General features: G+C 40.7%; 1 protein-coding gene across 1 annotated transcript in view; it reads left to right on the top strand.

Moving 5' to 3' along the window:
* Positions 1-5,635: 5,635 nt before the first annotated feature.
* LOC121868282 (allatostatin-A receptor-like) overlaps positions 5,636-12,656 on the top strand; it is a 66,822-nt gene continuing 59,801 nt past the window's right edge. Inside the window, exon 1 of the mRNA XM_042368716.1 lies at positions 5,636-6,105. Coding sequence (XP_042224650.1) covers positions 5,645-6,105 — 461 coding nt within the window. The 5' untranslated portion in view covers positions 5,636-5,644. The remainder of the gene's footprint in view (positions 6,106-12,656) is intronic.

Genomic DNA, 12,656 nt, shown 5'->3' with positions numbered 1-12,656 from the left:
TGCAAACGGATCGTACAATAAGAATAACACATAACGTTAAAGTTCAACTCGTAATGTCATTAATTCCCGCACTAACATAAACATTCCTGTCTTGTAGTGTTTGTGACTTGGTATAAACACATTCTCTCATTTAAGTTACCTGGCGGGAAGAATGATCTATGAATCTTGAAGTGAAGGTCGGTTAATCTCCGTGACGAGTTAATATTACCACTTGTAGGAGCAGCTCACCTCATTCTGGTATTGTTCGTCGTGTTGTGGCCGTGTTGGCTCGGTCTGTCTTGCTGTGGCTACGATTTCAGTTGATTTGTATCTTGCAGTGATGTTGTGGGGAAATTTTAGGTGATGTCGATGATATAGGGAAGTTGTAGGTGACGTCAATGATCTGGGGAAATTTTAGGTGATCGAGGGAAGTTGTAGGTGACGTCAATGATCTGGGGAAATTTTAGGTGATCGAGGGAAGTTTTAGGTGACGTCAATGATCTGGGGAAGGAAGTTTTAGGTCACGTCTATGTATCGTTCACTGCTTACCATCTCAATCTCACCTGACCTAATCCACGAAAAAAAAATCCCGGACCAAACGATTCCCTCTTCCACAACACCACCACACATACAGTGGAGGACGCTGCTCAACTCTTTCTTGAACTACTCTTGATTTTTTTTTCTCAGAAGTTTCACACCTAAGATATGAGTTTATTAATGAAGCAATCTAAATGAAAATGCGCCTCTTCACTCGTAACCAAAGTGGATGAAAATTACCCTCTCATCTTCATTTGCAAGTCGCCCTTAAAACAGCAGAGATTCACGGGGGTATTTGTCCTGCATGATCTTGGCAATTTTAACTTCCCCGCTAATTGTCTTTTGGTGAATTCCCGTCCGCGGAGAGCTCCTTGATACACTGTGAGGGTGAATAACGTTGGGACTAACTAAGGGAACTTAACCTGATCTAACTTAACCTGGCCTAACTTAGCCTGACCTTTACGCCATTTGCCTCTGCCTACCCAGCAGTAATTGGGAACCTGGATCTTAATTGATTTGTGGATCGTGCTCCGGGGTAATGGTTAGCCAGTGCAGTTGGCGAGTTGTCCGGTCTTTCCGGACTATTCCTTGACACTGGGTCATGCAGCTCGTTAACTTAGGGTGTGGTTGTTGTGTTGGCGACAGCTTCTACACCTTAAACAAATTCACGCCTAGGTGGCCCTTGGGCCGGCCATCCTCGTTACACGAGGGGCAGCCATTATTACAGTATTATTATCGAACTGAACCGACAAAAAGAACTCACAGTAACATACAAACAAAGATGCATCAATTAAACTTAACATATAAGAACAAATCTGAACCCAATCCTATAATAAGACAAAATGGCGACGGAGAGGCACTAAGACTTTTATTTGGTCTTAGTCTCAAGGTCGGAGAGAAAATGGATTTATAACCATTTGAAGACAGGAAAATCAGATTGAGTCTGAGGCTTCCTTGGTAAATGGCGCATTACCGAATGTTCTAGTGAGTTGTGTGTGGTTAAAGTGTGTTGTGTATGGTTGAAGTGCGTTGTGGTTTAAGTGCATTGTGTTTAAAGTGCGATGAGGTTTAAGTACGTTCTAGCTTAAGTTAGGATAAGTATGATTAAATTAAGTCCGTTAGGTCAAGACAGACAGACAGACAGACAGACAAACAAAGAACAATAAAACTAAACCCGTATAGAATAAAAAACAAACAAATAAACAAATATAAAAAAAATGACTAAAATAAAAAAACCCAAAATATTCCCATCAACACAAAAAACAAATACGAAATATTAAATAAAATAAAGACAACGAAATATTTCACAGATACATCAGGTCAATTAATCTCTTGAAAATAATAATAGAAACCCGGTAGTTGGGAGTTAACACAGGCAATAGTTTTGATGAAGGGAAAGATTGTGCAGGAACGGTGGTGGATCAAACGCTGGGAATAATTAAGAGAAGGGAGAGAGGGTTTGAGAACTTTTATAATTGGTAGTTGGATAGATAGATAGATAGATAGATAGATAGAGAGAGAGATAGATAGATAGATAGATAGAGAGAGTCGCTCTATTATTGCCAACATAAGGTAGATAATATGCTCCACATATTTCTCGTCGCAGGATGAACAACATTCCCCACGTACAATAAACATGATATTACTATATGTCTCTCAGTCATAAAATTACATCCTTAGAACGTCCTGTATTTCGAAATTATCATCATTCGTTAATGTATTTCCTTATGATTTTATTTACCGCCTTTTCTGACTTAACTGATGTGAGTGTTCGATGAGGGATTTTTTTTTCTTACCAAGGGCTGTTAATTCCACTTAATAAAAAGGCTAAATTACCTCAATTGCGTTAACTATATCAAGCACTTTGGTCAGTAGAGGCGGTAATTTGACTCTCCAAATTACTCAACAATTCTAGCATGAAAAGAAGAGAAAAAGCAAATAAAGCACAATCGTAAAGGAAACTTAAAGAAAACACGATGATAAAATAGAAATATGAAATAACCCACGTTAACTCGAGTTGTCAGAAACAAAAATATATTCAGAATACGACAGCGATGAAATGCCTATTCCATTCTGCGGTCGAAATATAGCCAATTTTAACCTAAAATATAGCCAAACACCTAGCCAAACATAACCTTGAAATATAGCCAAACATAACCTTGAAATATAGCCAAACATAGCCTTGAAATATAGCCAAACATAACCTTGAAATATAGCCAAACATAGCCTAAACGTCAGGGTCTGTGTAGAAGCGGTGGATCACAGGAAAATAATTAGAGAAGTGAGGGAGGGAGGGAGGGTGCAACAGAGACAGAGATAGATAGATAGATAGATAGATAGATAGATAGATAGATAGATAGATAGATAGATAGATAGATGGACAGGGAGAGAAAGATAAAAAAAAATATTTTCCATATTTTTTGAAGAAGTGAAAAGCAGAAAACCTTTTACTTTTCAGAGAATTTGTGAACAGCGGAGTACGATTAACTGAACTGAAAAGGGAGAAGGGGGAGGAAGAGAGATAAAGAGAATATACACACACACACACAAAAAGAGAGGAGATATGATAGAGAGAATGCTATAAGGGAGGCGTATATACCGTACTCAAACATGAATATATATATATATAGCTCTGGGATTTGGTATACCAGACCAGGGAACATCGTCCAAAGTCACTCTTGTTGTTGTGTGGCGAACGGTAGCAAATTACTAAGGCACTTAAGAGAATTCGCATGACTCCTCTCTCTCTCTCTGTTTCTCTGTTGTGTTTACGTTAGACAGGGAGATATTTTGAAGGTTTCTCTTGTTTCCGATGAGATATTTAGGATTTTGTTCTCAAAGGGGTGTTTTTATTTTGTTTTTGTTAGCTAGGAGAAGATTTTTATTGGTTTCTTTTGTTTTTTAATAGATAATTATTCCCTGGTTCTCTAGCGGATCATTTTCACCTTGTTTTTGATACTCAGGAAGAGATTTTTACCTGGTTTCTACTATTCTAATTAGTTATTTATAGAGACTCTTAGTTCTCTAATTGCTCTCTACTTTCTTTCGTTATCTATAAAAATAATATTCCTTGGATCTCTGTACAACCATTTTAAATCAGAGAAATAATATAGACAATTCACCAGTTCCTTTTCCTCAATTTATCATGCGTTAAATGCGTAACGAAAACAACACAGAGGGAAAAAAGGGAAAAACATACTTGAATAAATAGGAATTGGGGAAAAGGGCAAAGAGGAATGAGGAGAATTGGGGAAAAATGACAAAAGGACAAAGAAGAATTGGGGAAAAAAGGACAAACGAGAATTTGGGAAAAAGGACAAGAAGAAAGCAGGAATTATAGCCATAAAGGAGAAAATGTTGAGGATGAATGTATGTTATTAGGAAGCAGAATGGCTGTGCGAGAAGACATTACCTGGGCTTCTGACATGAGAGAGAGAGAGAGAGAGACGGAAAGAAAAAGAAGACAGAGAAAAGTGTAATAAAAAAAAAGTATAATAATCGTGAACAAGAGAAGATGGGAGAAGAGAAAGGCTAACCAGAGACACATAAAAGGAAATGGCGTGAGGTTATGGCTTGATAAATGTGTGTGTGTGTGAGCGAGAGAGAGAGAGAGAGAGAGAGAGAGATCAGGTTGATAAATAGAAAATAATAATAATAATAATAATAATAATAATAATAAAATCATCAGTACATTCATAGTTAAACACACACACACAATAATCTCTCTCTCTCTCTCGTAATTGTCATAATGTTTCGTCTAATTCACCTTAACGCTTCAAAGGCAACCACGTAGACACAATAAACCTAATTCAAGTCTTCTCACTCGTCCACAATACAATAAAACAGACGAAGTTCCTTGAAAAACGAAAAGAAAAAATGAGATGTATGTTTTTCAATCGGTGGTGAATATTTTGTACTGTAAACGCCCAGTGTGTTGGTGGTGAGTGTGTTGAGGAGTGTGTTGATGGAGAGTGTGTTGAGGAGTGTTTTGAGGAGTGTTGTGTTGATGGAGAGTGTGTTGAGGAGTGTTTTGAGGAGTGTTGGTGGTGAGTGTGTTGAGGAGTGTGTTGAGGAGTGTTGGTGGTGAGTGTGTTGAGGAGTGTGTTGATGGAGAGTGTGGTGGTGAGTGTGTTGAGGAGTGTGTTGGTGGTGAGTGTGTTGAGGAGTGTGTTGATGGAGAGTGTGTTGAGGAGTGTTTTGAGGAGTGTTGGTGGTGAGTGTGTTGATTAATGTTGGCTTTCATTAATATTTTGTGTTTCTTTAATATTTTGTGTTTCTTTAATATTTTGTGTTTCTTTAATATTTGTGTTTCTTTTTAAATAATGAAGAATTACTGACTTCAAAGGTGGCGTATATTGTTAGGTTAGGTTAATTAGGTAGCACAGGTAAATATCCTTTAACATATCAACACTGATTTAACGAGACAAGTGACGTCGTATTTAACAAAAGTATACGGAAATCATACGGGATAATTCTTGCTTCAACGTGTGTATGATATTGCTGTATTATTGGTACGTTGTATTATTGAAGTGAATATTTATGCAGTATTTGGTGTATTTTTACAGGTGTTCGTCCAGGTGTATGAATGGTCGAGAAGAGCGTGTATAATCTTGAACTAGAAACAGGTGAATAACATCGAAGGAATAGAAACAGGTGTGAATAACGTTTAAGAACTAGAGACAGGTGAATAACAGTGAAGAACAAGACACAGATGAATGAAGAATGAAGATAATTAAAAGAGAACAGAAAAAGAGAAATCTAATTGTAAAACCGAATGAAATAAACTGAATGAATTGGATGAAAATTGAATGTAATAACGAAGAAAAAAAAAGACGATTAGTAGAAAATTAATTACCCAAGACAAACTTTGATTACACTAAGAAAAGGATTAATCATTAGTGTGAAAAAAAATATATATTGAAGATTAAAGAAAATGGGAGTCTTGCCATAGTGTATATAAAGCCTTGTGAGTCTTTAAAGGAAAAAAAATGAACTCTCGCTTTACATTGTAGAGGCTTTAGGAGATATAGGGAGAAGAGTCTATTCACCTGAGCTAAAAAGACTCGAACAGTCCAGAAGCATGATCCTCTTAGCCAGGTAAACAAATCCGTGAAGAGAGAGCATAACCATGAACTCCTCAGGCATGTTTGGAGATTCGCTTCTGGACCCTAACATGAGTCTCACAGATGACGTCAACCTAACATACTTAGACTCCACTGAACCCTTTGACGCTCACGGTATCTTAGCTGGGGTGATGACGAACTTTTCCCAGGCGACATTAGATCCCATCCTATCATTGGTGGAAGGAGGAGGAGGGGGAGGAGGGGCTATAGGAGGAGGAGTTGCAGAAGGAACAGCAGCCAATTTAGCAAGGATAGAATGTACATATGTGCATGAAAACAAGACGTTCTTCTGGGATACGTGCGTGCCCCTCGACGACCCCCTGGAGATGAGAAAACCTCACCGTGCCAATCCGAGCTTCGTGCCCATCGTGGTGACACACGCCCTCACCTTCCTGCTGGGGGTGTCAGGCAACAGCGTCATCGTCGTCTCCATGGCCAAGGATAAAGGCACCAGGAACGTCACCAGGTTAGTTCATATTACTCTCACTTCACCATTTTAGATATACAGTCACTCACTATCTGTTGTAGTGACGCCGAGGAAACAAAACAAAACGATCTCTCTGTGTGGTTTGTTTAGGTTACGTCACCAGGTATTGTAACCCTAAATAGATTCATGAGAACACCTTCAAAATGACTTCAAAACAGCACTGTGACTATACCTTTAGGCCCCAGATTCTCTAAGTTTCGTCAGTAAAAACATTCCCTCAGATTTAATACTACTGAGAATAAATCTGTACGGGTTTATTTAAATCAAAATATTTCTGAAATGACACTGAGATTATAACTAAATGAATATGTTGCTCCAGCGGGATAAAGAAATATTCATTAGTGAGGTTTAGGTCGGTCAGTAAAGGTGTGTTTGACAATGTTAGCAATGGGGGAAGGTTTATATGAAGGATGGTATAGTACACTAGGGTGCGTCTCTCTCTCTCTCTCTCTCTCTCTCTCTCTCTCTCTCTCTCTCTCTCTCTCTCTCTCTCTCTCTCTCTGTCTCTCTCTCTCTCTCTCTCTCTCTCTCTCTCTCTCTCTCTTTCTCTCTCTCTCCACTGTCCTGTCAATGTAAATTAGAATCCCAAGAATTTAAATATAATTTTTTTTCGCGTAGGACATCAAGGGAGATCATCTTAAGAGAGTGCACTTTTAATTAGTAATACCTGTTGTTATTATTATCATTATTATTATTATTATTAATGCGTAACTGGAAAGGTAAACGAGTGGGTGAAAAGAATCCAAAGCTCTGTCAGAAATCCCTAAGACTGAGCCACATGAGGCATACGTGGCATTCACCCATGGATTCAGGCATCACTGGAATTACCTGGTGCATATTATTCCTGACGTTGGACCTCTCCTCCGTCCTCTAGAAGAGTCATCAGACACGCATTTATTCTAACATTAGTGAAAAGTCACCACTTAACCCCAGCAGAAAGGTCACACTTTGCAATACCACCTTGTGATAAATGTACAGTATACATACACCAGGTGCCTACGAGAGAGTTCAGGCTCTCAACTGGCTCACCCATGTTAATATTATGATTTTTAATTGACTCTGTATCTGTGTTCTTCTGGCTAAATAAACTGTTTCAATATCAATACATAAGGAGGAATGGAAATCATTAACCCGGAGTAGCTTGCTTCCACTGAACATCAGGTCTCTGTCAAGCTCATGGCAGCCCTCACTCAGCACATAGTAGCTCAAAATGCTGCAAGTGATGTAGACTCCAACAAACTATGTAAAATTCAACTTTCCATTACGACAGAATGGCAGCATGTTCATAGGGAAAAACTTCAACAACTAATGCAATAACTGTTAGAGAACGCGAAGAGAAAACTAGCTGCAGCACAAGAGATGGGCGCCTCAAACAGGACAACTCTACCGATAAGAGCAAAGGGCTTAAGTCTCAACAAACAAGAATTTACAGACGCCATTGTTCTGAAGTATGGTTACCCAGAGGAACGCATGCCTGCCCAAAGCGTGTGTGGAACATCCTATGACATCAACCATGTCATGGTGTACAAGAAGGGAGGTTTCGTTTGCATGAGGCACGACGAAGTAAGGGACCTCACAGCAATTATGTTTAAAGAGATATGCCAAGACGTCACTGTGGATGGTGAGCGTTTTATCCACAGGACTGCCAACACAACCAGCAAAGCTCGTGTGGACGACAGTGCTCGAGGATTCTGGATGAGGGGACAGCGAGTCTTCTTTAATATCAGGATATTCAATCCTATGGCTACATGTCACCACGACCTGTCTCTCGAGGCTGCACACAAGAGGAACGAGAATGTCAAGAACAGTACGTATTGAAAGAGAAACCAAAACATCGACCAAGACAGCTTCACTCCTCTGGTGATCACAACATCGGGTAGGATGGGAACTAGTGCAAGGTGCTTCTATGCCAGACTGGCTGAAGTGTTATCAGAACAGAAGCAGCAACCCCGAAGTTACATAGTGGCCTGGTTGAGGTGTCGCCTGGCCTTCTCATTGATCAGGTCTGCTCTGCTGTGTCTCCGGGGAAAAAAATCATCGGCCCCAAAGCCAAAAAGAGCCGCAGACATACAGTATGAGACAGTCGTCACTGAATGCCGCATAGATGTGCAGCTTAACTAACTCAGCTAGGGTAGTTACTTTTGTATTAAAATAGTTAGAAAATAAAATGTTGAAGAAGGTTATGGCTATAAGGGGAAGTTGGAGGCCATTAACAGAGTAGTAAACAGAAACAGCTCGAATTGATAACAAGAATTAGAGTTATAGGTTATGTAATCATCTTCAATCACACGGACATTACTGTACTGTACTTGTACGTAACATTAACGTAATGTTTTATTCATCCGGTGAAATAAGCTGGGGTGGCTAATCTTCATCTGATCCATAATTCCTTTTCAATTTCTTACGGGAGTTTGAGTGACAGATTATAGTGTTGATGATTGCTATAATCACGGACAAGATTACTTGGTGTTTGTTTCCCAGGACAACGCAAACATTTTCACTTTCTTTCTTACTTGATGTTGAAATATTTGTTTTTCCTCGAAGTAAACGATGCTGGAGAGGATATGGAATATCCCAATTGTAGTTAATTAAGTAGTTAATGAACGCCAAAGGCTAACTGAGCGTTTCAATGCCCCTGAGGACTTTTGAAAAACATATTTATTGAAGAAAAAAATTATTTCTAGGAAATTTCCCTCCCTCCCACACACTCTCCCTCCTTACCCACACACTGTCCCTCCCTCCCTCCCTCCCACACATACTGTCCCTCCCTCCCCCCCACACACTTCCCCTCCCTCCCCCCCTCTCCCTCCCTCCCCACCTCTCCCCTCCCTCCCCCCCACCCCCACACCTCCCTCCCTCCCTCTCCCTCCCTCCCCACTGTCCCTCCCTCCCTCTCCCCCCCTCCCTCCCCCCCCTGTCCCTCCCCTCCCCTGCCCTCCCCTCCCTCCCTCCCCCCCCCCTGTCCCTCCCCTCCCTCCCTCCCCTCCCCACACTCCTCTCCCCTCCCTCCCTCCCCACTGTCCCTCCCTCCCTCCCACACACTCTCCCTTCGTTCCTCCTATATGCCTCAATTCCCACTCTTCCACTCACCCACCCACCCACTTACCCTACCTGCCCTACCCCACACACCTGATCACTTAGAGGGATCCATTTAAACCGATCACCTACTAATACTCGTTCTGATCTCTCTTATTTCCAGCTGAGAGACCGACGAGATCTTGGCTAAAATCTCAAAGTCTCGATGAGAGAGAGAGAGAGAGAGAGAGAAAGAGAGAGAGAGAGAGATTACCACGCGGCGTTGAAATCTTAAAGTTTGGTTTGTTGACAATTTTTAGGGCTAAGTGGGAGGAAGGTTAGGAGGGTGAAGAATGAAGGTGGGGAATGTGGGGAGGTGAAGGTGGAGTTGTAAAGTTCACCATAACCACGATAACGGCATCCAATCAGAAGAGAGTGGGACAGTGACGTCATGTGTTTACTCCTGGGATTCTAACCAATAGTGTTAATGGGGAGGGAGGAGAAATAGGGGGTTATAATGGGCTGATTGGAAATTGCCAATTGAGTGGGAGTTTTCTATGGAGAGGGAGTGGGGAATTAAAGATTGAGTGGTAATTTTGTATGGTGAGTGGGAACTGAAAGATACAATAGAGTGAGTGGATTGAATGATAATACTTGAGCCTTTAATGAATGGTGACAGCTGAATGAGTGGGAACTATAGGATGAGTGGGAATTATAGGATGAGTGGGAACTATAGAATGAGTGGGAACTATAGGATGAGTGGGAACTATAGAATGAGTGGGACTATAGAATGAGTGGGAACTCTAGGATGAGTGGGACTATAGAATGAGTGGGAACTATAGGATGAGTGGGACTATAGAATGAGTGGGAACTATAGAATGAGTGGGACTATAGAATGAGTGGGAACTATAGAATGAGTGGGATCTATTGGATGAGTGGGAACAGAAATAAGGATGGGAAGTGAGTGGTAGTTGTAATACCTGTCCTCCCCTCTCTACCACCACTCTAGACTCCTCACCCCTTTGGACACCATCACCCATTAGGACACCATCACCCCTCTGGACACCATCACCCCTTTGGACACCATCACCCCTTAGGACACCATCACCCCTTTGAACACCATCACCCCTTTGAACACCATCACCCCTTAGGACACCATCACCCCTTTGGACACCATCATCCCTTTGAACACCATCACCCCTCTGGACACCATCACCCCTTTGGATACCATCACCCCTTTGGACGTCATCAACCCTTTGGACACCCTTACCCCTTTGGACTCACTAAGCTGCCCCCTTTTTCTTCTGGGGGTACTGAGGGAAGCGGTGAGGATTAACTTCAAAGGCGTGAGTACATCTGCCAGGTGACGTGCGAGGCGGGGGATATTTACACGACCAACCTGGGACTCCCTTCATCATGTAAACAAAGGAAGTGATCAGAAGGTGGACGAGTTACTTGTTGTTGAGAGATTATGGGGAATTAACAGTGATGAGAGAGAGCAACCTCAGTAATAACCAAAACAACAACAAGAGAAAAACATAATACAACACTAAATACCAATAGCAAGAATAACAACAAAATAACATTATTAACAACAACACTAACAACAGTATAAAAAATGTTTCGTCTCGGTATTGTATTTCCGCGCTATAAATCTGGACAAAATATATATACAACACAACCCGTAAGCTATTTCTATCACGTATGTTTTCAGGAAAGTTATTGAAAGAAAAAGTCGATCGTAAAACTCAACCACATAACCTGGATATATTTTTAATATCTCAAAAACAATAGAGAAATATGATACTATGAGGTAATGTGATATATCAGTATCATATAACCTTAAAATGTGTCATAATTCCCTCTTATGGTGATTCGAAGCCGGGATTATCTGAACCCGAGTCCCAAACTACCAGAAAAGGTGTAATTTACTTCTTATTGGTCGAGTGATTATCCCTTTTCTAATCATCATGGGTTCGAATCCCGATAAGGAGTCGCTACTGTTGAATTTATATAAGCGAGAATTCCTACCTCAGTGTTTTTCCTATATCATATATTTCATGCTTGTCGTATATTTCCTATACAAATTCCAACAGTTTTTTAACAGCCTCACTAACGCCCTCTGGAACTCCTAAGCACAGAGTATATTTGCTATATCATTACAGCCTCTAATACATTAAAACATTCTCGTATCACACAATATCAGTCATGGTGGATCTCTATTAACAAAACTGGTCTCATCTCTCCCTCTGTGCATTTACTCATTAAAAAACAAAATCACCGAGAGAATTATTTTTAACATAATTATTTTTTTTTTTAGTTGATGCACTTTTCACTAACGTTAATTTATATTGTGCGTTGAGTTATTGTTTTCGCTTAATGTCGTATTTTATTTTTGACTCTCGTTGTTATGCAGGTGTAAAATTTGACGCCATTGTGGATATTGCACTGGGTGGGGGGTTGTAATTACACGCGGGGGTAAAAACTATACGGGAGGTTGTAATTACACGCGGGGGTAAAAACTATACGGGAGGTTGTAATTACACGCGGGGTAAAAACTATACGGGAGGTTGTAATTACACACTTGGGGTAAAACTATACGGGAGGTTGTAATTACACGCGGGCTAAAAACTATACGGGAGGTTGTAATTACATGAGGTAAAACTATACAGGAGGTTGTAATTACACGCGGGGTAAAAACTATACAGGAGTTGTAATTACACATGAGGTAAAAAACTATACGGGAGGTTGTAATTACACGCGGGGCTAAAAACTATACGGGAGGTTGTAATTACACGCGGGGGTAAAAACTATACGGGGTTGTAATTACACGAGGGGGTAAAAACTATATGGGGTTGTAATTACACGCAGGGGTAAAAATATACGTGGGGGTTGCAATCACACAAGGGTGTAGAAACTATGCGTGCAATTACACGCAGGGGAGAAAGTACAGAGTAAATGAGGGTGGAAATTACACGCTGGGGTAAAAAAAATATACATGGGGTGGTAATTACACGCAGGGGGTAAAAATAACACAAGGGGGGGGGGGATTACAATGACCAGTAGAAATTTAATGTGAGAAATTGAAATTACACGAGGGCAGTGGATGTTATATTGTTTTATAACAATCTCGTCACTCACATGAAACGTCAATTGCGTTCACTCCTTACTATTTGGGACAGAGTGTGTTCATTCCCTGTAGTTTTGTTTGTTGGATGCGCTCAGTCGCCATATCCTAGCCAGAAGTCTTTATGTGTAGTGGCTAGGGGCTCTCTTGACTGAACTTATCCAACTGTGCTGGGAAAAAGATGACTGAACGCCGTTTTCTTTTTAATCGTCTAGTTATACATTCACCGCTGGTTGTTTTCCTTTCTTAAGTAATCAGCGTGTTCACTAGCTTCCAAACATCAAACGCCTAATACATTAAAATTTTCCAGCCGTTACAGACATCGGATGGAATGCGTTTAGTTATTTGCTACTCATCAAGTGCTTAATGCATTCAATTTCCCCACGCG

The sequence above is a fragment of the Homarus americanus genome, unplaced genomic scaffold (assembly GCF_018991925.1).
Source record: "Homarus americanus isolate GMGI-L3 unplaced genomic scaffold, GMGI_Hamer_2.0 scaffold19318, whole genome shotgun sequence".
Lineage (NCBI taxonomy): Eukaryota > Metazoa > Arthropoda > Malacostraca > Decapoda > Nephropidae > Homarus > Homarus americanus.
Note: the sequence above shows the minus strand (reverse complement) of the source record. Positions and strands in the feature narration are given on the sequence as shown.